General features: G+C 35.2%; 5 protein-coding genes across 5 annotated transcripts; 1 reads left to right on the top strand and 4 right to left on the bottom strand.

The window, feature by feature from the left end:
- Positions 1-2852: 2852 nt before the first annotated feature.
- GCK72_014316 (uncharacterized protein) lies at positions 2853-4159 on the top strand (the record flags this gene model as incomplete). The annotated part of the gene is made up of 7 exons (XM_053730237.1): positions 2853-2900; positions 2945-3070; positions 3120-3284; positions 3547-3661; positions 3707-3834; positions 3881-4041; positions 4096-4159. The coding sequence occupies 7 exons, from the start codon at positions 2853-2855 to the stop codon at positions 4157-4159; spliced, it is 807 nt and encodes a 268-aa protein (XP_053585009.1).
- Positions 4160-4372: 213 nt separating this feature from the next.
- GCK72_014315 (uncharacterized protein) lies at positions 4373-5409 on the bottom strand (the record flags this gene model as incomplete). The annotated part of the gene is made up of 6 exons (XM_003090343.2): positions 4373-4434; positions 4486-4798; positions 4848-4989; positions 5044-5178; positions 5230-5308; positions 5355-5409. The coding sequence occupies 6 exons, from the start codon at positions 5407-5409 to the stop codon at positions 4373-4375; spliced, it is 786 nt and encodes a 261-aa protein (XP_003090391.2).
- A 792-nt stretch (positions 5410-6201) lies between these two features.
- GCK72_014314 (uncharacterized protein) lies at positions 6202-7381 on the bottom strand (the record flags this gene model as incomplete). Its single annotated transcript, XM_003102690.2, has 3 exons — positions 6202-6545; positions 6589-7296; positions 7342-7381. 3 exons carry the CDS (start codon positions 7379-7381, stop codon positions 6202-6204), a joined length of 1092 nt encoding a protein of 363 aa, XP_003102738.2.
- A 2355-nt stretch (positions 7382-9736) lies between these two features.
- Positions 9737-10977, bottom strand: GCK72_014313 (uncharacterized protein; the record flags this gene model as incomplete). The annotated part of the gene is made up of 6 exons (XM_053730236.1): positions 9737-9904; positions 9963-10062; positions 10123-10232; positions 10281-10439; positions 10489-10698; positions 10744-10977. The coding sequence occupies 6 exons, from the start codon at positions 10975-10977 to the stop codon at positions 9737-9739; spliced, it is 981 nt and encodes a 326-aa protein (XP_053585008.1).
- Positions 10978-11484: 507 nt separating this feature from the next.
- On the bottom strand, positions 11485-22653 carry GCK72_014312 (uncharacterized protein; the record flags this gene model as incomplete). Its single annotated transcript, XM_053730235.1, has 17 exons — positions 11485-11661; positions 11708-11813; positions 11858-11970; positions 12018-12176; positions 12231-12440; positions 13281-13370; positions 13439-13544; positions 13596-13708; positions 13759-13917; positions 13960-14169; positions 15476-15640; positions 18858-18947; positions 18992-19072; positions 20766-20924; positions 22165-22254; positions 22302-22511; positions 22564-22653. The coding sequence occupies 17 exons, from the start codon at positions 22651-22653 to the stop codon at positions 11485-11487; spliced, it is 2328 nt and encodes a 775-aa protein (XP_053585007.1).
- Between the last annotated feature and the right edge of the window lie 4590 nt (positions 22654-27243).

The following is a 27243-nucleotide window of genomic DNA, read 5'->3' as shown; positions in this document are numbered from 1 at the left end:
AAAAAAACAAAAAAGGGATGAAATACCGATGGATAACGTAGTGTTGTAGTAGTGAGTCAGATGAAAGGAATATTGAAAAATACTACAATATACAAACTAGCCGATCACAAAACAGGAAAGTTCCGACGGCAGAGCCCATCAATTCTCAGAATAAACCACCTGTTAAAAACTTGAAAAATAACTGAATTGTCGTCTTAAAATTGTTTATCTTTTTACCATCATGACGCGTTCTCTGTCACATCAATCAAAGCCAAAAAAGAAGCTTATGAGAAGAGAATTCCTTTTTTCCAACCAAAGCACCTCCTCTTTCTGAAACGTCTAGGTTTGTGTGCCCGGCGGCAATGAAAACACGAGCAAGAAGTGTTCATATTCGATTTTGGATTAGATTCTCTCTCATGCAATCTTCTTAAAAAAAAGACGACTGCCTTCTTCTTTTTCTTTAATTTCTTTGGTAGTTTTGTGACGTGGCAAAGGGAAAAAAGAGTACCGAAGGGGAGAAAAAGTTAAAGAAAAACATGAAATTCCTGAGGGATTATGATGAAAAATGTTGAAAAAATATTTACAGAAAAGCTGGAAAAAAGTTCTCATTTCTCTTGTATTTTCGTAACGAAAATCTTGTTATCGCCACTTTAACGCATCCTTTTCATCTGCCGAAAAACTGGAAAAAATGGAAAAACTGAGTCAGATTTTGGGAAAGTGAAGATCTCTGAATGCTTGAGTAAAGTAGACAATTTGATCAGAAAGTGGGTCATTCAGACGAGAAGAAAAATTTGGGATTTCATTGGATATTCTACCGAAAAATAAGTGTGAGATTTCTAGGTCTAATGTTTGCATGAATGCTCTCTTCTCCTCTTTTTATTTATCTGAGGTCCGAAGGGTTTTTGCAAAAAAGGAAACAAAACACCATCCGGTGTGGGCGGGGGAATGGAATTGAACTTGAGTCGCACAATATGTATAAATAACAGTGAATTCCAGATGATGATGTAGTTTGGTTCGGAAGGAGTTCATTGAGACACGAAAGCACAAAGACTGCTTGAGTAAGAAAGGAATCTGAGACAGTGGTTTGATGTTACTTGATTCAGAGAATAGGTCAGTCCAGATGAACGAAATGTTTGGAGGATGAATTATGATATTTTCCAAGTTAATTTCTGAAATTATTATTATTAATATTGAAGTTTTTAAGGTAATCTCCCAGTTTTTGAGTTGGTTAAAAGCTGTGCACTATAGTTTCATTCAAATAGTTGAAGACAGATATTCATAGTTTCTGTGACGAATGCAGACTGTTGCAAAATGAGTCTGCAACTTTGTAGATCCAGAACGTCCGAAGTTTAAAAAGTTGAGTGCAATTTTTTTTGTTGATTAAAATTGACGAAAATAGTTAAGCGAATCTTTTGAAAGTGCTTACAGTCTACCTAAACCGTAGATTTTTGATTGATATAAACCCAATCACTCGGTTCCGAACATTCTTCAAAAAAATAAAGCCATCATGAGATGGCACCATCAGACGATCGAGTAAAATGAGGAAACTTTGAAATGAGGTGATTTCTCGTGGAACTGAGACATTATAAGAGAGATCGGAGCAGTTGATTGACACAATTGAGAGATAATGAAACAAATAAAACAATTACGTCAAGAGTTAATGGGAAAATAGTAAAACTAATTGGTGTTACGTGCCATTAAAACAAACATTTTAATGATATCAGTGTAAAGAGTTTGTCACTTTTTCCAAATTGCAGAGACTGAAGGTTCAATTGTTCATCAAATTGGATGTGCCCTGAAGATGAGATTTAAGAAGAAAAGGGGAGGAATGTTGGAGCAAGGAAAGGAGAAAACCAGAAGAAGAATTGAATTGGATAAAGATAAAGAGAAAAGGAAAAGTGTTGAAAGAGAAAATGTTTCAGAAATTAAATTGTCGTCCTTGTGCTTGGCAATTGAAATAAAAAAGAAACGATAAAAAACGGGGGAAATAGAGGAAGTCTCGATTGTCTCTTTTGTGTTTTTTCTTGTCCCGGAAGTCATCCAGAAACTGTGTTTTCCGTTTTTCAGCTCTCTTTTCAGCTCTAACTTGGGTCAACAAAAGATACACGAATGAAGACGACGACGCATGTGATTTTCGCTGCTTCAGGGCGTATTTTGAACGGGAGATTTCGATTGGAAGGAGGGATGGACCCGGTTGGGAAAAGAAACGAATCAACAAGTTGTCTCGGAAAGAAAGGAATTCTGTAATTGCAGATGTTCGACTCTTGAAAAAGGAGGAAGAGGAAGAAAAAGAGAAGAAGAATTAAAACAACTGCATCAAGAAATTAGGGATTCTGACGATACAAAAGAAGGATTTGCTAGCTGAAATTCTGGGAAATACCGAATAATTCTCTAAAAAATTAGTTCATTAGGAATTTAGAATATAGGACTTTTTTGAGAATTTAAACAAATTTCATGATTAAATCAACTGTATGAACTACCAGAAATTCTGGGGGCTCTCAATAAAATTACGTGTATGTTTTTTCTTTTCAAATTATTTATTTTGATACTTGTTAAACAGAAACAAAAAATATTTTCATAAAAGTGCACAGTACTTCAATATCTTTTTTTTCAGTCTGCTGCTCATCTAAATATTATTTTTATTCAGGTGTTCGATTTCAATTTATTTCTCCATAATGAGACTTTTTCAACACTCTTTTAGCCCTCTTTGTTCTATTTTAAACTTGATCCGTTCTTTTGGCGAATAAATGTGTGTTGAGCTACTAAAAATACCGTTGCCGTGACTCCTCCGTTGCAAAAATGATCTGCATTCCGAATAAAGATCGTGGTTTTTCTTTTTCTTTGAAAGTCCGTTATTTTTTTCTATTTCCGACATGATGTCTAAGTGTGTTTATGGCTTTTTCGCTCTGGTTTTTATAGAAGTGAGTTGTTTCAAAATTGGTTGAATTTCAAACTATGAATTCAGATTATTCAATGTGATCTGCTAGTTTTTTGGGGATATCCAACTGTCGAAACAACTTTTTGTGTCAATATTACTGTAGTTTCATTTGACAACTGCAAGGTAACATGCCAAAAGTCTTTGAGTTGTATGGTAAGTTCTCCCCGAGATATAATCGAAACTCAGTTGAATTTTATTCCAGTTAGCATCAGGAAGTGGGAATAATTGTATGTTATGTGACATCTATACAGTCAGTTCAATTGCAAAATCAACCAAAGAAATCGGAATAAAAACTGCAGTTAAAGTGAATCCGATTGACGGAGATAAATGTACTTCCGATACCGATGGAACTGTTTTCAGCGGACAAGTTAGTTGACAAAAAAACTTGGTTTGTAAGATTTCTTGAATTTTCAGCATAGTGAAAATAACACGTATACTGTGACATCAACAGGCCAAACCTGGACAATATCACACGGAAAGTGGTTGCAGTTTTATACATTACACATAAGATTTCAGCGAAGAAATGCAAGGAATCAAGTTGGAGGATATTCCCAAGACCATTTGGACCTTTCTGTATTGGGGTACGTTCTCGGAATCACGTTAGATTCCTCTTCAGTATCCATGTTCAGGTGACTAACAACACAACTCCACTGTCGAGAAATTCAGCAGCAAGTGCTTGTAAATCGAAATGGAACATTGGATTAACAGCGTTGAACTCAATTGCTGAAAGAAATTATGTTCTCGGTATCGTAACACTAACTGATTTCAAAACAATGTGATGTATTTTAGAGTCTGCTAGGGAAATAGTTGGAAAGCACCCTGCCTATAAATATACATCAATATGGTTGAACGGAGCTTTGAGAGCTGATTGTGACTTTGTTGGATCTCAAAATACAGCAGAATGTTCTGGAATGAAAGTGAGGACTTTTCACTGAGCCTTTTCGTATTCTACTGAGAATTTAGGCCTACGAGTATATTGGAGATCTGATAACCTCTTTGGAAGCGTATAAGTTTGCTCCGGGAACACCTAATTACACAAAAATAGAGGGGTCTTCTCAATCTTGCCTTCAATTAATGTCGTCTCAATCAGAAACAAAAGACAATGGACTCGTCAAAAATTCCGTGTACGTGTTTATAATAGAGTGTAGTTTCGGAGAAAAAAGAGAAATCTATTTCAGATGCGGAACAAATTGCAATGAAGATAATTCCATTTGTGCATTAACTTTCGTATGTGGGCATTAACAGGGATTCAATGAGTTTACTCTAGGATTATGGAAATTTAAAATATCAATAAGATTCGGGTGTTGATTCAGAATTCATGCTGAATTGGTCAGAAAATTTCATTTTTATTTTCGAGAATTTATTGTGACGTTTGATTTAACTAACGATTTAAGTTAAATAACTCGAATAAATATTTTACCAGAATCTTCTAACTCGCCACCCTAGAAAATATTATCAAATGGGAATTTGGGAAGTTTGTTGACTTTTATCAGGCAATCGACACTTTGTGAAACATCCTGAAAAGAAAATAAATTGTCACATTGAGTACAATAACCAATGAATCTTACCAAGGACAGCCACTCGGTATGCTCGAATCACAAAAATAGTTGGAAGTGGATCGAAAACTGGAAACAAGGAAATACTAAATGTATCGATTCCTCCCAGTTGACCCAAATGAATATCCAAAACTCCACAAATGAATAGAATAGTTAACGGAAGTTGAAGAAACAGAAATGGAATCGATGATTGAATAACAAGAGCATAAAACAGTTGCTTCTGAATCATCTTCGATCGATCCGAAAATTTTTGAATCGTTGAAAAATGTTTGATACATTTGTATGTTTTTAATCCATAGCGAATTATGAAGAAACATGTGACACCCTGAAATCAGAAAATAGAAAGGTCGGTTCATCTGAAAATATTAACAAACCACAATAAGACTGACTCCATTCATCCCAGCAATAGACTTCCAATTCAACATTTTCTCTCCATTTTTATCTTTCAAGTAGAAGTGAGGCGCAAGATATGTAATGTCTTCTGGAAATAAATTCAGCTCCGTGTACAAATCTTGTCTGGAAATCAAAAGAAATTAACTAATTCATCTGGTGAATTTTCAAAAAACAAACCGAATGAATTCATCGATTTCTGAATTCTGACTAAACGTGAAAAACCCAATTGCACCCCAAATACTGCCACAGAGTAGTGTGATAATAATCCAGAATATCATATTCCAAGAGTCGAAATACTTTATATTCGGATTCCTGAAGGAATTGCTTAATAAATGACTCACTAGCGTAATCCTTATGACTAACCCACTAATCACATAGTATCTATAAATGAAAAGTATTCCGAAAAATGCCAAAAAACATCCAAAACTTCCGCAATATGTAGCTGAAAACATGAATATTCATCTCAGCTCAATAATACTTCAACCCACCTGTAAGTATCAACATAACACTTTTGGGAATCCACGTGTCCTTGACAATTGTCATGACAACAACTACAGTATGAAATGAATGAACAATCGGAGAGACAATGATTTCAATGGATGAATAAAATATTTCGAAAACTGAGACTCCGATTAAAAGATATTTATATGTACCCATTGTTCTCGGAGATCTTGATTTGACAAGGCAGATGAGTAAAAGATTTAAAAATATTGATAGAGAAGATGAAACGAAATGAAAATAATGTTGAGAAGTTCTCCACTTCCATCCGTCCATTTTATGGTGGAATAATAACAAAGAATGAGTGAAAAAAGAAAAATGAAAAAGAAGTAGCTCGCAATCATATTCAAAAACATGTAATTAAGGGAATCTCCCGAGAGATTTCGGTGACGAGAGCCGACAAGATTCGTGTAATCAACATATTCTAGCCCCCTCAATCTCCAAAGTGAATGTTTTTGCTTTTCCGTTTTTATAGGTTGATTTCCGAGCATAACTCGTTTAAAACTAAATCTAGTTTCTAGAAAATTATGTGAAGATCGGAATGAGAAAATATGGATTCTGCCTTAAAGAAACAAAAAAATTCCGAAGAAAACTATCCGAATGAGAGCGGTCTGTGTTTCGGGAAATTTAATGTTTTAACAGGGGTTGTAACATTGAAGCAACCGTTTGGAAAAACAGTGGAAAGCGAAAAGAATTGTTCAATATTCTCATTTTCATTCGCGACTTCCATGGCAGAATATTGAAAATTCTATGTTTAAAAATAAGAATTATTAATCAAATTTTATTGAGGAAACGAAGCACGAGCAGTTTTTTCATTCAGCTGATTCGAAAATGTGTTCAGACTTTGACAAATGGTTTAATGAACTCTTTGTCAGCCTTCGCATTCTCAACATTCGTATCATTGGCAATGGAAGGAGCGGCCTTCGCCTTAGCAGTTGGTGGAAGTGGAGGAGGCAACATTTGTTGGAATGAAATCTCCAAATTCGCGTTGAGACAAACGACAGCAGCTGCATTTGTGAATTGAGAACAGTAGTTGGGAACAGAGAATACAGTAATCAAACGACGTCCAGTCATCATTTCATATCCATCTTGAACGACTTGATGGGCACGAATAATGAGATCAATGTCAAGAGTTTTGCACGCTTGTTCGACTACTGCCTTTCCAAACATGTAACTGATTCCTGAAATAAAAAGTTAATAACTTTAGATTGAGAGAGTTGAAACCTCTGATAGAATGGAACCATCCTTCTCCCTTATTTGTCGGATCAGACCACAACAAATCGATAAGTAATCCACGATCAAGTGGTTCACATGGACGTGGAATATTCCTGATTGTATCAAGAGAGACGAGTTCAGGAGACAATCCTCCATGCATACACAACACTTTTTTCGAGATCAAACCAGCCATTGGAATACGATTGAAGCAGGATTGGAAGTCCCACCAGATTCCGACACCGTATTTCATCTGACATTCCACGTAGAATCCATAAATCTTATTGACTGAAGCTGTTTCATGGTTTCCACGAAGTATGAAAATACGATCACGATAACGGATTTTCAGGCAGAAGAGGAGCATGAGAACTTCGATTCCTTGTGGTCCACGATCCACGTAATCCCCCAAAAACATCATTTTCTCCTCTGGAACTCTTCCAATCAAATCGAACAGACGATTGAGATCTTGGAATTGTGCATGAATATCTCCGACGACTTTGATCGGTGCTTCAGCTTCACAAAGATTACTTTCATCCATAAAGATATTCTCAACGAGACGAATGATTGCAATGATTTCAAATCCAGACATGATATTACAGATGTCAGTTCCTGTATTATTATACAATGAATTGAGTCTTTTGATACAATCATCCATCCATTCAGCACATTTCGGATCTACTTTTGCCAAATCCAATCTCTTTGTCTCTTGTTTTGGAAGCTCTGAATTGAATTTTGATTCTCAACTCTGTTTGAATTATCAGATACCTTTCGATCCTGATTTGTTGTTATTCCCGTCCGCACTCATCTCGAAAGTGTTGTTTTATTGACAACGCTCAGGTTCCTTACTTCAAACCTTTTTGAGAACTGAATTTCTCATTTTTGGTGGGATTGAGGGGGAATATGAAAAGGTCAGATGAGTTCATCACGTTGTGTTCCAATTTTTAAATCATCGGAGATTGCTTTTTTGGGAAAACTTTGAGAGCCCCAAAAGTTCACGTGAGAGTGTAAAGTAATGAAATAAATTTTAAATTTCGATGGCACAACCTAGTTCCGATGGATCACCAACGAAGTTGTGATTCGCCCCTCTTGTGGCAGATACAAAGTTTTAAAATAGTCAAAAGATTTTGAAACAGTTTTATAAAAAAGGCTCAAAATTAATAAGTTGTATGAAGTGTTCCATGCCTTGATACTTCTTTCGGAATAACTTTTTTCTTCTTGAATGTCGGATGAGTCAAATAAAAAACCCATGGAACGAAAACAATCTCACAATCATTCCCAAACGGACGAAGTGCGATAAAATAGACTGTTAAGGATGGAAAAATGAGAAATATCATCTGAAAAAATGAGGAATTGCATGTTTCTCAAGATCGTAACTTACAGCACATGTCAGATTGGTAATAAACGATAATAACATAGAGAATGTTGTCAAAGTGAGAGATAATTCCGCTCTTTGTAATATCACACTCTTCCTGTTATTCTTCAATTTTTTAAGTTTCAAATACAATAATAAATTAGAAATTGAACACAAAATGAGCCATAACATCAAGTTCAAAACAAGCCCATTTATTAGTTTTGTCTGAAAGAAACTGATATTTTCTGTCATATTTTAGAAGTTCTCACATCAAACCAGTTACCACTGAACCATATATAAATTGCTCCGAACTGATAAGGTCCGAGCAATTGTCGACAGAATCCAACTGCAGGAATAAGAGTGAAAGTGAATAGAAATGGATAGACGAATATCAACGGAATTGAGAATTTGACGATTCGGGAACAAAACTGAAAATCGTTTAGATGTTGACTTCAATTGAATCATTCGAACCTGATTATGTTTACGTGGATAATAGACAGGAATAAGTCGGAGAGTTGATAAAAGAAATGGAAATAACCATGATGTGTAAGAGAAATAGATTGAGAAAAAGAACAAAACTTTCAGAAAATGATTGGGTTCCTGTGATGCACACCAAGATGTCAGTATTCCAGTGAAGGGAAGACGAATTGTTATATAATCAGATATTATGTAGCATATACTCTGAAACAAATTAAAAGTGAGATCTCTCCCATTTCCAACAAGAAATGTTACCGTGAGTTGTGAAGTGACAATAACTAAAAACACGTATGGATTCATTGTTTCTTCTCTTTTTCCAGCTAACTGCCTACAGTAAACTTTGAAAATTTTTAAGATAATGAATACAGTTGGCACTAGATAAGCCATTGGAAGACATGCAACTAAAACAGGAAATGTGAAAAAATCGAATTCATAATTGATATATAATGGATTTCCTTGTATCGAGACATTGTTCATGTCCATATATTGGATTCTGAAATTTTGAAAAATATACGAAATTTTTATTGAAAACATTTTGAAAAAAGAAAATAACAACGGAATATCTATCAAAATGAAGTGCTTTCAAGAGGAAAATATACTAATTGATAGTCGGAGAAATGTGAAGATAATTATGACAACGTGATTGTTATTGACGAAGAAAAATGCACGTTGTCAGACACGTTGACACCCACTTCCGAATTGAATTTATTTGATTTATGAGGAAAAAGAAAAGGTTGAAGACTAAAAAGATTCATTCACTTTGAGTAGTATTCCACTCTGATTGAGTTATTTATACTTCCCTTTCCTCATTTCTCTACTTGTCTGAAATTACTTTTCTAACTATTTTAAGTTATTTTCATACTTAGAAATAACAAATTTCAGCAGGACTCAGAACGAATTACTTCGTATAATTGGCGACTGAAACCAAAACTTTGGGTTTTGAACAGTGAAAATAAGAGTATTTATGAGTTCCAAAGCGAGACACAAAGCATAGTAAACTAATGGAGTTTTGCTATGGGAATGCTTTTTGGAGGCGCATCGCATCATCGGTTCATTTCAAAAAACTTGTCGAGCGAAGCTGGTATGCGATAGACATGACGTTGAAAATTTGGAGCAAAAATATATAATTATGGGCAATTTTACGGTTGCGCGTGATTCATATGACATAATTTATATCTTCAAATCGTAAAATGTACTTCTTGGTATAGCAAAGAACCCTTCTGATATGCTTTTATGCTCATTGAGACAACTGAATGTTTTACAAAAGGCAGGATATGTTTATTCCAAATTCTTCTACTTATCACATTGAATTCAATTGAAACAAGTCATTTATCACAGTAGATGAGGTGTGCTGTGATTATTTCTTAGTTTCTTTTTCTCGTGAAATGCTGGATGAGTTAAATAGAACACCCATGTCACAACACAGATCTCCAGATCATTTCCATACGGACGAAAGACTGCAAAGTATGTTCCAAGTCTTATGTCTATTATGAAGTTCCCCTGAAAAGAATCCTCTAGTTTCCGTTGAAGCATTCATAATTTTCTTCTGGAAACTCACCAGAAAAACAAGATTCGTAATGTATGCAAGTACCATTGAAGTAGCTGTGAGTGTCAATGAGACTTCGGCTGTTTGGTATTTGACGCTCCTGTTTAACTGACTGGAAACAGAAAATAAAAACATGTTGACGTAAAATGAGGTATCTTTTTCTCACTCTCACCATCGAGCTACTTTCAAGTTTCGAAGTTTCCGATAGAGTAAAAAGCTGCTTAGAAGGCAAATGATGAACCAGATGAATGAATTCAAAAGTTGGAATGGAGCATTTCTCAACTGAAACTGAAAAGTTTTGGGAAAAAGAAGACAGAAAAATGAACAAACATCATTCCATGAACCGAAAAAGTGGACATAAATAGATCCGAAATCATACGGATCTTTGAGTTGTCGACATACTCCAACCGCCGGAAACATGAAAAAAGTGAAGAAAAATGGATAGAGATGGATGAATGGAATACTGTAACGCAGTATTTTTGAGTTGATCTGGAATAAACGTGTGAAGAACTGAGGATATTACTGAAAGAATACTCACTTTTCTATGATTGAGCGGCCAATGAATCGGAACGAATCGAACGATATTCAGCAGTACCGGGTAGATCATAACAGGATAACTGGAGTATATTTGAAACGTGAAAAGAAGAGTCAAAAGACGATTCGGGGTCTGTTTGTAACACCATGACGTCATAATTCCAGTGGAAGGAAGTCGGATTGTCAGCAAGTCTCCGAGGAAAAAGCTTAGACACTGAAATAGAAAAAAAGAATTTCAGAGAAAAGAAGTGAAACTTACTGATAACTGACACAGAATGATAACAAGGAACACACTTTTATTGACTACTTCCTCATTTTTCTTTATTCCCTTCTCGATATAGACTTGGATAATTCGAAGTATAATAAAACAAGTAGGAATAATGTATAGAAACGGAATAAAAGCCACGAATACAGGAAGAGTAAATGGGTCGAATCGGAAATCAGAATAGTTCGAATTGAGATTAATGATAATACCGGGATTAAATTCATCCATTCCCATAAGAAGGATATTAGAAATTATGATTTGAATCTCGTCAACACCTTGGGAGTCTATTCAAAAAAGAAGAGAAAAAACAGCTGGTGGTGTAATGAAAAACAGAGATGAAAAAAGGAAAAGAAGAGTATCAGAAGATGAAACGGAAACGAAATGAACACTCATTCCAACCCCTCTCATTTGAAAAAAAAAAGTTATTTTTCATATGAGATTTTTGATTTTTTCGTTGTTGAATTATTCATTAGACAAGTTTATAAATCTCTGAAGTAAGAAAAAAAATACAGAAAAAATTGTATGGAGGAAGAGGAATATATACAATGGAATACACCAATTAAAAAAGGGATTTGTGATTGTTTTTCAGTGAAAAAAAGGAGAAAATTGGTCCCGTATTTTTCTGAAGCGTTGCTGTTTTTTTTTTGTTTTTCAATGCCGAATTTTGGAAATCTTTTTTATTTTTTGTCAAAACATAAAGCCGCAGAGGATCCAAAACTTGACGTCAATCTTATTTTATGTGATAGTTGTTCTCTGTTGTCCACTCGAAGATGTAATTGATCCTTGTTTCGATCGAAATGCTGGATGAGTGAGATAAAATATCCAAGGAAGAACACAAGTTTCCAAATCATTTCCATAAGGACGGAGTAATGAAAAATAGGTTCCGAGACGATAATCGACCAGAAATGTTACCTGAACATATATTTAATTGAAAATAAAATTAGTTTCGATTACTCACTTGAAAAACAATATTTACGACATATGCAAGAATCATCGACACAGTTGTGACAGTCAGAGAGAACTCGGCTCTTCGATATTTTGCACTTTGATTGGCATGAAGATGACTGAAATTTGATGTGTTTTTTGCAAAATCTGAGATCAAAATTACCACTGAGAAGTCAATTTCAAATTTCGCAACTCTCGATGGAGACAAAAGTTACTGCCCAGATAGAGAACCAACCAGAAACAAGTGTTGAGAATTTGGAATGGCATGTTCATTATCTGGAAAAATGAATTTGAAAAGAGAAATAATTTCAATGGAAACTCACTCCATGCCACGACCCATAGAAATGAATAAATGCCGATCCGAATGGATATGGTTTCATAAATTGTCGACAGACTCCGAGAGCCGGAAACATAAAGAAAATGAACGGAAATGAGTAGAGATGGATGATTGGGATACTGTAGCACAAGATTTTTGTATTGAGCTGAAAATTAAAGAATTCAGTTTAGGAATAGACTACACTGTTGAAAAATCTTACTTCTCGATGTTTATGTGGATAATGAATTGGCATGAACCGAACGACAGTCAACAAAATGGGATATATCATGAGTGGATAACTGAAATAGATATGAGAAGTGAATATCAACGACAGAAATCGATTTGGGGACTGTTGATAACACCATTTAGTCATGATTCCTGTCGATGGCAGTCGAATAATTATGTAATCGGAAAGGAAAAAACTGAGACACTGAAATTGGAAGAGGATGAATTTAGAAGAAAATGAAAGGAAAACTCACTGTTACTTGTGATAGAATAATGACCAAAAACACACTTTTATTGACTGTTTCATCGTTTTTTCTGATTCCTTTTTCAATGTAAACGTGGATGATTCGGAATATGACACAGCAGGTTGGAATGATATAAATGAATGGAAAAACAGATAAAAATACAGGAACAGTAAGTAAATTGAAGTGAAAGTTTGAATAGTTTGCATTGAGATTTATGATAACGCCAAGATCATCATTTTCCATCGACATTTTCTTTGTGATGAGAGAAATGAAGGGAACTCAGAGGTCTATATATCTTATGGAATCCAATAAATTTGATTCGTTCTTCTCTAAATTTGATTTGTTTTCAGTGAACACTTGCTCTCAGAAAAACAAAAAAATAGTGGAAGGTCCGCTGGAAAACACACTTGAAAAGGCTGGCCAGTGTGTGAAGAGCAATACGAAAAGTCATTCATTTTGTTGTTGTTTGTCTCTTTTCTTTCATAAAAGAAGAGCCATTTTTCTGGTAGACTCCCAGCTTCCAAATTGAATATTTTAGTTGTATTATTTTCAATTTCATGCGGTTAAAAGCTATAAAATAAGTGGTATTTTGCATTATGACTGGAAGTAAATTGAATTGAAAATGAACGTGGGTGGTTTAAATTTATTAGGTCTCTAATTGTTTATCAAGGGAGTATTCATCCGATTTGAAGCCCAAAGAACGTTGAATTTCAGATGGATAAAGGCGGTTTTCTATTCGAATTCACCACTATTCGGCTATCTGATTTCTTTCGAAATGCAGGATGTGTCAGATAGAATACCCATGGAACTACGCATAGTTCGAGATCATATCCAAATGGACGGAATACAACGAGATACGTGGCGATGTCATAATCTATCATGAATGATCCCTGAATATTGGTTAGTTTTTAAATTCTCTAATTATTTCGATTAGTCTTATTTTATGGATAGATCTTACCAGAAAAACAAGATTAGTTGCATATGCGAAGAGCATCGCAAGCGTAGTAAGAGATAAAGAAACTTCAATTATTCGATTTCTTATATTTTGGTGAGTTTGAGTCTGACTGAAATACAATCAGTTTGATATTTTGTGAATTTTTCTAATAGACAAAAACCTTAATGACACTGTCTTCAATTTTCTCAATTTTCTATAAAGAATAAAATTAAGAATCAAGCAAGTTGTGAGCCAAACTGCAGAATTAATAACTGTGATTGGAGCATTCATAATCTGAAAAATGAATATCAGAAGTCTAAATCAAGCAGCGAGAATATACTCACACCTCTCCAAGAATTGATGAAATGAACGTAGACTGCTCCGAAGCTATACGGAGATGAATGTTGTCGACACACTCCGAGAGCTGGAATCATATGAAGAAGGAGCAAAATTGGGTATATTTGAATTGCTGGTATAGCAAATTTCAGTATTTTTGCATTGACCTAAATCTGGTAAATGGGACTTGAATAATCAGCCTAACTTACTTCATCATGTCTATTTGGAACATAGGTTATGACAAGTCGAACAACAGAAAACAAAACTGGATAAAACATTGTACAGTAATTGAAATAAGCTTGAGCTTGGAATACAATATTCAGAAAACGATTTGGCTCTTGACGGTAACACCATGAAGTCATTATTCCAGTGGAAGGTGCACGAATCACAATTAGATCGGAGAAGAAGAAGCCAAGACTCTGTATGTATCTCTATGTATTCGACTGGAGAAAAAGTTGAAACTCACTGAAAAATTTGAAAGTACTAGAACCGTGAATACATTTCGATTAACATTTTTATCCTTTTTTCCAATTATATTTCGATAAAATGTTCGAATTACTCGAATTATGACAACAAATGTTGGAATAATATAGATAAGTGGACCAAATGATAAAAGACAAGAAAATGTAAGTGGGTCAAATGTGTAGTTTGAGTAATTCGAATTTCCATTAATAACGAGTCCAAGTTCTCGATTGACCATTTTATGAAGCAATGAATAAAAGAAGTAATAGAACAGAAATCAATGGAAATTCACCAGGAAACTTATTTGAACTGCCGAAACCCAAACGTTTATTAAATTTTATTCTCTCTGTCGGCACACTCGAAAGCAATGATTTTTCAGATGGAAATGATTTCAGTGCTTCACAAAAGGTAGGAAAGACGTGTTTACATTCGGAAGTTTCCGCAGAAAAGCGTATGAGTGCTTGCGAAATTGAGGGGGAGACTCGATAATTGATATGTTTGATATCTTCTGATTCAAGGAATTGTATAATTATGACTGCTTATGAACTCTGATTGATATTGAGTACGATGTACTATCGGCGTGTGATTTTCCAAAACTCAACGGAGTGACTGAATGAAAAAACTCATCATGTTGAGAACATTCTAGGTGCAACAAATTTCAGAGGAGGGAGAGAAATCAAATAATTTCTCTTATTGGCTTTTTTGTTCTGTCTTACTGATTGAAGCATACGGGAAGTCATAAATCACGAGTTGACGTTGAGAAACGAGTTTTATTGAGTTAGTGAAAGAGTTCCTAGACAGTTGTATGTAGAGTTTTGACTCTCGATACATCTTTTGATAATAATTTTCTTTTGAATGCTGGATGTGTTAAATAAAATATCCAAGGAACAAGAACAATATCACAATCATTTCCAAATGGACGGAGTGCGACGAAATATGTTGAAAGTGGAGGATAAATTATGAATATTATCTGGAATGAAACGACATTGAAGCATCATTAAAGATCATCATGATTACCACAAAAACTAAATTTGTAACATAGGAAGAAAGCATTGAAATTGTAGTGACAGTAAGTGAGAACTCAGCTCTTTGAAGTGTCACACTTTTTCTTTTGTTTCTGATTAATTTCAGCTTTTTATACAATAAAATATTTGTAATCAAACATAAAATCAACCAGAAGACAACATTCAAGACAAGAAGATTTGCCAGTTTCAACTGAAATCAATGAAATTTTATTGACTATTTTTCTGATAATAAACTTACATTGAACCAACTGAAGTTTCCACTGAAAAAAATGTAGATAGCTCCGAATTGATAAGGGCCAAGAAGCTGTCGACAGAATCCAAGAGCAGGAATGAGAGTGAATGTGAATAGGAATGGATAGACGAAGATTATCGGGGTTGAATATTTTACTATTTTAGCGCATAACTGAAACTTATATATTGATAATATAAGGGAGAATGTGGTTTGAAGCAAAGCTCATCATCACTTCACTAGGGAAGGCCTCGGGGTGACCGTGGAGTTATGGAACGTGACATATATCATTGGAAAGCTGAGAGAACGCTGATTCCAAATATATACTTAGTTTTTGCCCTCGAGGCCTGGTATTTGAGAAACACAAGGTCAAAGTTCAGAAAAATGACAAATTATTGCCTTTTTAACACGCGAAAATTGCAAAAAATTGCAAAAATTTTTTCGCGTGTTAGAAAGGCAATAATTAGTCATTTTTCTGAACTTTGACCCTGTTTTTCTCGAATACCAGGCCTCGAGGGCAAAAACTGAATATTTATTTGGAATCAGCGTTTTCCCAGCTTTCCAACGATATAGCTCACGTCCCATAACTCCACGGTCACCCCGAGGCCTTCCCTAGTCAGCACAAATTTCTTGAAATTTACGTTCTTCTTCTTCAAAAAACTTTGCAAATTCTAAGAAAACGGAAACTTGCAAACTTTGTTTTTAATTCATTTTGTTTGCATTCTCCTCATACCTCATTATGTTTATTTGGATAATATATTGGAATAAGTCTTAAAGTTGACAACAGAAACGGAAACAGCATGGACGTGTAATTGAAATAAATTGAGAAAAAGAAGATAATTTTCAGAAAATGATTGGGTTCCTGTGATGCACACCAAGATGTCAATAGGCCTGTAGAAGGAAGTCTAATAGTGAAATAATCAGATATCATATAACAAAAACCCTGAATTTAACTCATTTCTCATGAACTGTTTCATCTGAAAATGTTACCATAAATTGAGAAAGAACAATAATGAAAAAGACGTCTGGATTCATTAGATCATCTCTTTTTGTAATCAATTGTCTAGCATAAACTCTTAAAATTTGCAGCATCACAAAGACAGTTGGAATGAGATAAAGGAATGGAATAGATGCGAATAAAACGGGAAAAGTGAAGAAATCGAATTGATAATTGATATAAAGTGGATTGCCTTGAATTGACACATTATTCATTTCATTCAGTTTGTTCTCTGATTCTGAAATTTCAAATAACTGGAATGCAATAAGAAAACCGAATATTAAGAAAGCAAATGATTATTTCTTTGTTTTGTGTATCTGAATGAGGTAACAGGTGAGAAAAATATGAAAACAAAAAGAGGGAAAACAAGAAGAAACTGAAACTTCTAATTTCTATGCTCTCTGGACCACATTTTGTCAGAAATTTGAGAAATTTGAAAGTTTATTACAGCCCTCCGTCTGATACGTGTCTATGACGTAATCCTCTTTTTTATTCTGAAATAAACGTTTTGATTCAGTTTTTGACCTTTTTTCAGTTTGTTATTCACAATTGATTTACCGTTTATAGCGTTAACTTAGTCTCCGTATAATTATTTTTTGCTTGCAATTTGGTCTGAAGTTTTTGTTTTTTATGAAATCTTTCAATAAATCATCAACTGAAACCGATTTATTATATCATGAAAGTGTACCCTTTTTAATCAAGTTTGAGGTCTAAAAATGAGTATTTTGCTAACAATTTGCTTCCTGAAGGTCGGATGAGTGAGATAAAAGAGCCAAGGAACAACACATGTATACAAATCATTCCCTAACGGACGAAGCATTATTGCATAGAATTTGAAGTTGGGATGGAATAAACTGGCGAACTGAAATATGAATATGAGAATACTTGAAGATTATTTAAATGAAACAAACCACGGCCATTCCATTCGAAAGAAATGAGAGAATCATTGAAACAGAAGTGAGTGTAAGTGACTTTTCTATTCTATATGAGTATTGAGATCTGGCTTGAATACTTATTGAACATCTCAATTTCCACAATTGAACTAAGAGAATTGAATTATTGATTAAACATATTGACATCCAGAATAATGTATTGAAAATCAACGGAAAATTGTTCTGAAATGAAACGATATGAGAAGAAAACAGACATACATCCTTCTCACTCCGAACAGTATTCGTTCGATTCTCAGTATAACTGCTCCAAACTGAAATGGATATTTGGCAGAACTACAGTAACCCAGTGCAGGAAACATGAATACTGTGAAAATAAAGGGATAGAAGAATATTAGAGGCAAGAATAAACGAAGAAGTTTCCCATTGAACTGTAAGAATTAATATTATTTTACAGTTTGTTAAAATTTCACAAACTCTTTTGTGATTTTGTGGATAAAAAATGAGAATAAGTCTCATTGAAGATAATAAAAATGGGAAAATCATTGTAGATAAATTAATATGAAAAGAAAGAATGTAGATGAAAGTTAGGAACATATTTGGGTCGACACTTGCACACCATCTCGTAAATATTCCAGTTGATGGGAGACGAGTGTTGAAAAAGTCAACGATGAAGAAAAGAAGACACTGGAAATTTATTACAATTATTTCTAATCTTCCAATTTCTTCGAATTGGAAAAGTTCTTACCATGAATTGTGACATTAAAATAACACTAAATATTTGAACATTTCCCATTCTATCTTTTATTAAACGATACAATTTAACCAAAATTCTCAGAATGATAATTAAAGTGATCGGAATATAGAAAATTGGAAGGAAGATAAGAGTCATTGGAAGAGTAAAAAATGAGAATTCGAAGTTGATAAACGTTGAATTTCCATGAATTCCAATAGGAGCCAGAATTGGAGCAATTGTTGACAAGGAAGACATTTAAAATGGAGAAGAAGTTAGTCATCGGATGAAGTCTGAAGTCTATTTTCCTTGATGATTATAGCTTGAAACGAATCAATTCGTTCGTCTGAAGTAAGAGATAATCTATCACAAATCACGAGATAAGAACTAAGTTTTATTTCAGATGCATTGAAAATGTCGAAGTCGTTGAAAACGTATAATTTCAAGAAGTAGAATTGAAAATAAGAGCAAATGCCACGGATGGAAAACGAGTACTTTTTTCATAAATTCAGCTAAAAGACAAACGAATTCGTCTAGTAGTAACCAATCAATTGAAAGTTTGATGATTCATATAGGAAATTTTATTTCAGAACTGAACGATTGTTTAACAATTGATAGTTCATTTTTATATCGAATCATCTTCTCTGAAGAAAACAATTAATAAAAAGTTTGGAGCAATTGGATACAATGTTATGAATAATCGGGAGTCAATACAAAAATCTTATTATTAGATTGTTTCTTCTTGAAGATTGGATGAGTCAGATAGAATACCCATGGAACAAGACACGTGTCCAAATCATTCATAACTGGTCGGAGAGCTATGAAGTAGAATGTCAAATTTGGGAGAATAAAATTACCGAGCTGAAAATAATTATTTAAGATTCTTCTATTTTATTCATTCTCACCGCAATCATTCCGTTTGTTACATACGAAAATGTCATTGAGAGACTCGTAACAGTCAGCGAAATCTCAGCTTTATGAGATGCCTGAGATTTCGAGTGTTGACTTAGTGTGAATTTTAATTTGATCAGTTTCACAACTATAACAGAATTGATAATTAAACAGACAAATAACCAGAAAAATGTGTTGAAAATCAGCCCAATTGCGTTTCTTATCTGAAACAAAAATTGAGTATCTCGTGATGTATTTCGTAGTGTCTCACGCCAAATGAAGTGTATTCAACTCTGAAAATAATGGCACCAAATGACAGTGGATAACCAGCAGGTTGACAGTAACCAACTGCTGGAATCATTCCAAAGGTGAAGATGAATGGGTAAATAAAGATAATAGGAATGGCCCATTTCAACAATGTTTTATTTATCTGAAATCATGGGAGTAAGCTTTTTGATGTTATTGATTGAAACAACACCTTTTGATGCTTCTGAGGCATCAAAATCAAATTAATTCGAATAAGTGCAACTAGAAACGGAAGTAATATGACAACATAGTTGATATGATAAGTAATTAAAAGTAATATAACAAGATAGCCACTAGGTTCTATACTTGCACACCAACTGGTCAGTACTCCAGTAAGTGGAAGGCGAATGTAGAAAAAATCAGATACAAAAAAGAGAAGACACTGAAATAGACTTGAATTGATGGGTACATTTAAGCATGGGTCGTTCCCCACTTCCGACCGACAAACTTCTTTATGACTCAGCTCAGAATTTTAATAGTCTAAGACACAGAACTCAACCCGAGATACTTTAAGAATCCCAGGTTTTCTTCCAGGATTTTCTCGAATTCCTTTTCGTCTTTCAAGATGATTTAGAACTTACCATGAAATGAGTTAAAGTTATCGCTCTAAACAACTGATCATTCACATTTTTCTGTCGAAATGCACTCATTGACTGAGCGAAAATACGTAAAATGACGACAGAAGTGATAGGAATATATAGAATTGGAAGGAATAAAAGAAGCATTGGAACGGTTAGAAATGAAAACTCAAAATTGATGAAAGCGGGATTTCCATGAATACCTAGAGAGGTTACTGTAGATGGGACAGAAGTGGAATTCGACATCACTTCCAAAATGAGTTTGGAAGTTTGGAGAAGGGAAAAATGAGATTCTTGGTGCTCAAAAATGAAATTACAGGGCTCTCGAGATTTTCTTTATAACCAAAAGATCAAAATTACACGTTTCGAAGAAGAAAAAGGTAATTTGACTACAAAAACATTTGCACCTAGATCGAAGAAAAGTTATTTATATGAATAGTTTCAACTATGCAAAACTTGGACGTGGATTTTTGATTTCTTTCTGAAGACTGGGTGTGTGAGATAAAAGACCCATGGAACAACACAACTCTCCAAATCATTTCCATATGGGCGGAGCATTATTGCATGATATGTATAGGCTGGAAACAATTGAAAACATATCTGAAATATGCCATTGAATCGAAGCTAATTGATTGGTTAATTACCACAACCATTCCTGTAGAAAGATATGAGAGAATCATTGAAAGTGTTGTCAAAGTGAGAGACAGCTCGATTTTATAGGAGTGATTAGACCTCGAGTGACGAGCCAATGAGATTTTAAGAATTACTAATTTTACGAGAAGAACTGTGTTGATAGAAATACAAATGGTCATCCAAAACAAGTCATTTCCAAGTAAAAAATAATTGTTTTTCAACTGAAAACTCAGATCTGAATCATATGTTTTATTTGAAAACTGTGACAGACCCCAAACCAAGTTCCGTCGAAATGGAAAGTAATTGCACCGAAAGTGAATGGATACAGTGGTTGAGTACAGTATCCAACTGCTGGAAACATGAAAAATGTGAAGAATAATGGATATATTGAGATAATTGGGATAGCCGCTTTCATTAGTTTTCCATTTATCTGAAATTCTGAAACTTATATCCAGAATCTAGTTCAACTCTCACTTTTTCATGATTTCGAGGAGACAAAATGAGGATAAGTCTCATTAAAGAAATGAGAATTGGGAACAACATTGTCGCATAATTAATATAAAAAGTTAGAATGTACAAGCTCATTATGAAATGATTTGGCTCCACGCTCGCACACCATCTCGTAAATATTCCAGTTGTTGGTAGACGGAGATGAAATAAATCAGCAATGAAAAAGAGGAAAGACTGCAATGTTTTAGATTCCATTTTATTATTTCTTCACTTCTTACCATAAACTGAAACATACAAATCGATTTGAATAAGTGAACATTTATATGTTTTTCCAATTTTGCATTCATTAATTTCGCGAAAATTCTCAAATCAATGAGCAGAGTTATCGGGACATAAATGAGTGGGGTGAACAATAAATACATTGGAAGAGTGAAAAAAGAGAATTCGAATTCCATATAAGAAGAGTTTCCATGAATTCCCAGTACTTTTTTCGTTGGGTCCGTCATTGGTCTTTGTCTGGAAAAGACAAAAATAAACTTTGAAAAGGAAAGAGAAAATTTGTTATCCGAAGTAATGACTAGGTTCAAATTTTGAAAACTGAGTACAGCTTTCTACACGTTTTCTTCGATCTTTCACTTTCGAGTGAAATTATCCAACAGACACGGAAATGCTATCGGGAGGTGTCATTATAAAAGAAGTTATTTGAGTCATTGTCTGGACTTAAGGGTGACGAGTAGATCAAAAAGCGGAGGAAAGCATAATGTTGACAATAAAAACTTATTACAAGGGAAGTTCATGACGAGACAAGTTAAACTTTTTCTATAAATTGGACCTCAGATACTTTCGACCCGGCTGATTCCTAAACAGCAAGAAAAATCAGTCAAATGTTCTCGTGGACCGAGTTATGAGCCGCCAACTATTGAAAAGGTATTTACGCGTGTACCGAAAAGCGTACCTCCTCGGAGGATTTTCTTGTTAGAAACTTTCCGGTTCCGGATCTGCTGCGAGGAGTATTTTGTTTTTGAAAGCAGAATAAAACACATAGCTTCCAACTAGATTTTGGCAGTCTCTGGATGCGATGGCAGCGTTTTACTTTTATGCTAAATCATTTCAAATCAAATAACACATTGAAACATGATCAAGAGTTTATTTGTATCTTAAGGAAAAACTCGAAGAGTATTTGTTTTCCTTCGGAAGATCGGATGAGTGAGATAGAATACCCATGGAACAACACAAGTCTCCAAATCATTTCCAAACGGACGAAGCATTATTGCATAGTATGACAATTCACCACCTAGCTGTGCAGCTATCTGAAAGAATTCATTTCGGTTATATTGGTTTCTTTCTTTTCTTCTACCACAATCATTGAATTCGATAGATACGAGAATATCATGGAGAATGTTGTGAAAGTAAGAGACACTTCCGCTTTGTATGATTTCTGAGACCTCGCTTGGAAACTCAAAGACATTTTTAATTGAACTAATTTGACCAAAAGAATCGAATTGTTGATCAGACAAGAAGACATCCAGAAAAGGTTATTAAACAGGAGAAAATAGTTGTTGCGTAGCTAAAATTTATAGTTTTCAGAAATGAAATTCACATGCGAAAGGATATCTCACCTGAAACAAAGATCCTTGAAATGCGATTACAACTGATCCGAATGGGAATGGACTCCTCGCTTGGACACAGAAACCTTCAGCTGTGAACATGAAAAATATACTGAAAAATGGATAAATAAAAATGATTGGAAGGGCGGTACGAAGGATGGTTCGATTGATCTGAAAGGTAGATAAAATGGCTAGACAAACGGAGCAAAACGGAGATCGTCCCATGTCAGTACCTTTGCTTGATTCTGGGGATAAGCGAATAGTATTAATCTCATTGTGGAAACTAAAAATGGAAATAGCATATTCGCGTAATTGAAATAAAATGTTGTCGCATAGAGTATGATTAAATAGCGATTCGGAAGAACACTTGCACACCAACTAGTGAATACTCCACTTGTCATCAGACGTACATAAAAGAAGTCGCAAATGAAAAATAGAAGACACTGAAAGTTAATCTGATGGATGACTTCTCTTGAATCACAACTCACCATGATATGAGAAATACATATTGCACTGAACAAAGGAACATTCACATTTTTATCCTTGATTGCGTATAATAACTTAACGAAAATTCGTAGAATAATGATAATTGTAACGGGCATATAGAAGATGGGAAGAACAAGAAGAAGCATTGGAAAAGTGAAAAAAGTGACTTCAAAGTTGATATAAGATTCATTTCTATGAATACCCGGAAGCGGAGCTGGAGACGGTAAAGGAACTGACATTTCCGTTTGAAATGAAATGAGTCAAGTGGAAGGTATAGACGAAGGAATCGAGTCGCGACGAAATTATAATTTGTATGTTTATTCGAATATTCAAATTATAGCTTCCTGAATCAGAGTGTCAGAACTTCGCGTTGGAAAAATCTTGACAATATCTAACTAAGTTTGTAACTGATAATTGATCCTTTCTCTTCCTTCAATAAGAATGCCTCGAGCTCAAAAAGTTTTTGAGTTTTGTTTTCAACATGACGGAATTTGTGATTAGAAACACAGGTTTGAGTTCAATGACAAAGAGAGGAAGTATTTGAAAAAGAAAATTGAGGAGTTTAATATTTCCAAACATCTCGAAATCACCATTTTAAGTGCCCGTCTTCTACAGAATTTTATTTGCTTCCTGATATTGATCAATTCCAAAAAATAAAGTTCAGTCTACAAACTTTTTCTTCATCAATTAGTTGGTTTTGAATTCTAAGTATAGTGCAATTGTAAATCCAACAAGGGAAGTACTCGAAGTGTCCTCTCTCAAACGACTCAAGAATTTGGCCCCTGACACTTTCGAGTCCGTAGATTCCGAATCTGGAATAAAATTCTGCTAAATCCTTCTGTGAACCGAGTTATGAGCCGTCAAACTTTTCCTATGGTTAAGCTTTTTCGCGTGACACGCGACCTGCCGGAATCTCTACCGAAACATATCCTACAGTTTTCCAACCGTGGGTGGTGTAGGGGTTCACAGGTAAACCGCTAAGTCCCAAAAGCGTGTTGTTGGCGGCTGAAAAAGCGCTAGCGGCTTAATAACGGCCCAATAACCGGTGAGCGACCGCCAAAGTCCCAATGGCGGCTTAATAACCGATGAGTGACAATGTTGCGGAACATTACAGAAGTTGTGTTAGAGATGGAATTTTGAGAAAATATTTTAGGAGGTGGGTCCTATTAGATAGATGATTCATTCTTTATTTCGTTTTTTTCATAAAAATGGATTTTATTTCTGGTGGCTTAAAAACGGCTTAATGGCGGCTGAACAGCCGCTGGCGGCTAAATCACTGGCCAGGAACGGGCTAATAACCGGTGAGTGAACCGCTGACGGCTAAACGGCGGCTTAATAACCGGTGAACGACACTGTTCCAAGAAAGAGTTGAGTTGGAATTTCAAGAAACTATCACACTGATGGATAAATTTTGAATCTAATTTCTTTACTTTTTTCTTCCTAGATTGTTCCCCAGTGACCAATTCATCATACAAATAAAGAACTATAACCGTGAAACCTGTAATACAGGAGCACCTATGAAACCCGTAATACAGGAGCACCTATAGATTTTGAAGCAAGATACATATCTCGAATGGCATCTCAGTTACGAACTTTTTTTCAACCGATGAAATATTTCATTTGTATCAAACTATATTTTGTCAGTTGGGAACTTTATAGTATCTCTTCTTAGAACCAAGTTATGCTACGTTGAACTTGTACATCTGGATGCGTCTCTATCACAGAGTATACGGTAGTTCAAATTCATGTTCAAAGTTATTGAAATATGTTTCTTTTGCAACTATCGGTTTTAGTCTATTTAAAACTTTTTGGCGTTCACTACTTTTCCTCTGCTCTTTTCCGACACTTCTTCAACATTCAAGTTTCAATCCAAGCCGCCGCTTGCAGCGAGAAGTCGCAACGATACTCCGCTATTCCGGTGTTCCCAGTAAATCTTCACCGGCGCCGCTCGAATTATTTTTCAGTAAAAACTTTCATTTTTCTTCGATTTTCATGTATTTCTTGATAATTTATTAGTTTTTTACATTTCGTTTAGGTAATTGATCAATCTTAATTACTATCCGCTTACTACCCGTTGAATAATTACTCCATTATTCGTTTCTAGGCTAATCGAGACAACTTGTGATGGCGTCGGGCGTCTCAACGCAATATGGAGGATGTTTCTGCTGTCGGAAGACAGAAAAGGTTTGTTATCGCATGAATCTGATTATAATTCTATGTAGTTTAACTATTCTTTTACAGAATCTGACGTCTTAGCGAAAGCAGCAGACGCCAGTCATGACTACCAAAACGTTCTCGATGGGAAATTCAGAGACAACGACGACGTTTTTTCACATAAAATAAAGGTATTTTTGATTCTCTATAAAAGAAAATAAGCGTAGTTATTTAGGAAAAAACATCGTCAAAAGCATCATTAAAGCGAGCTCAAAATCGGGATCGAACGTCTGTCTCAAAGGATTTGTTACACTACTCAACGAAATTCAACAAGCTAAAGAAGAAATCTATGTGCGTAACTATCGGCCTTCGAGCAAATTTTACCTATTTTATTTCAGATTTGATGAACAATCTTCACCAAAAAAGGACTCATTCGAACGAAATCAAAACACCGATTACACAATTTTACACTTGGATCGAAGCAATAAGAAGCGAAAGGAAACAAGTCAAATGGAGTCAAAAGCCAAGAATATTTTAATTTCTATTTTTCTTCTTTCTTCCTTTTTAATTGTATTTTTGTTTTTTCTTATAATAAACAATAATTATTCAACCATGTGTTCCGAAATTACCGGGGAAAGGGGTCTATTGGGAAAGTGCGCCGGGTGAAAGTTGGCCCGGTGGCAGCTAAACGTTGGTCCGTCGGCTGCTAAACGTTGGTCCGTCGGCGGCTCGCACCTTCAACCACCGTATGTTCGCCGTTGGGCAACTTGCGCGCCGCCGCCGGCCCGTTTTTGGGACTTAGCGGTTTACCTGTGTTGTGGGCGCGTCTAGTAGTCGAAAGGCTGTGGGTTCGTTACCCTTGCTACGCAAAATTTTTTTTCAATTTTTTTTTCAATTTTTTGTGGCTCCATATCTGGCTCCCAGATGGTTTTTCAGTATTTTTTTAATGGTCACGGTAAAGATATGATCAAAATGAAGCGGTTATGCGAATAAAAACAACAACTTTTTTTTGAGTCCCAACTCCACTTTTCTCCACCTAGAGTGTGGAAAATTTTTCGAAAATTTTTTTGATTTTTTTAAATTGAATAACTTGGAGGACATTTATTAATACTCAATGGAGAACACAGCGATGACAATCCACAATAAATTCCTTGAAACATATATTTTTGAGCAGTAGACGCAATGAATCATCGAAAGATTGTTGCATCCAGCCATTTGGCATTTTCCGTGAACATGAGTATTGAAACATAAGTCAACAGGTTTGTCACAGCGTGGAGGAGGGGTGTCCAGGTATCCACCGGCAAACCATGCATACAGTCTCCATTCTTGGAATACAGGGCAGCACAACAACCAATACACTTGACTCAACATCTGTAAATTGGAAAAATTACAAATTAGCGGATAAAAAACTATACTTTTATTATGCTGTCACGCTGGTGTGGCTTGAACTCCGGGTGCATGCGTTGAGCGTACTCTGTTATGTTCTTCATGAACTTTTTGAAGGTCCGGAAAATTCCAATGTCCAGCGGTTGAATTTGCCCCCTGGCTCCAGGTGGAATAATGATTGTTTCCAGGTTTTTGTGAGCAGGACGTACGGAATCGATGACAGCTACATTTCTCCAGCATCCCCAGGAATCCACCATGAAGAGTATGTCATCCTCTACTTCGTCCGTGAAAGCGACTGACTTGAAAAAATCTGCCATCAGATCCTTCCCCATGATGTGTCCTTTGGCAGGTCGAAGAACTAGATTGGTAGGATTGTACGGTGGGGGATTTGTTGGGAAGGCTCCAGAGGGTTCGGAGAAAACAACATAAAGCTTCGGATGAAGTGTACCGTCCAAACGTAACATTGGAAGTACGGTGTAGCTATGTGTCACACCGGTAGCCGACCCAGTAATTATCTCCACAGTTGTCACGCCTGGAAACTGACTATTGGTTTGACTTTTTAGAAACTAGTTTCACCTGTATTCGTTAGTGTCCTCTTGGTGTACAACTCCTTTTGAAATCCGGATTGATCAAGATTATACACACGAAGTGGATCATATTCTTCAA

This window comes from Caenorhabditis remanei, chromosome IV (genome assembly GCF_010183535.1).
Source record: "Caenorhabditis remanei strain PX506 chromosome IV, whole genome shotgun sequence".
In the NCBI taxonomy this organism is placed as follows: domain Eukaryota; kingdom Metazoa; phylum Nematoda; class Chromadorea; order Rhabditida; family Rhabditidae; genus Caenorhabditis; species Caenorhabditis remanei.
The sequence above is the reverse complement of the archived record's forward strand: the minus strand, read 5'-3'. Positions and strand labels throughout refer to the sequence as shown.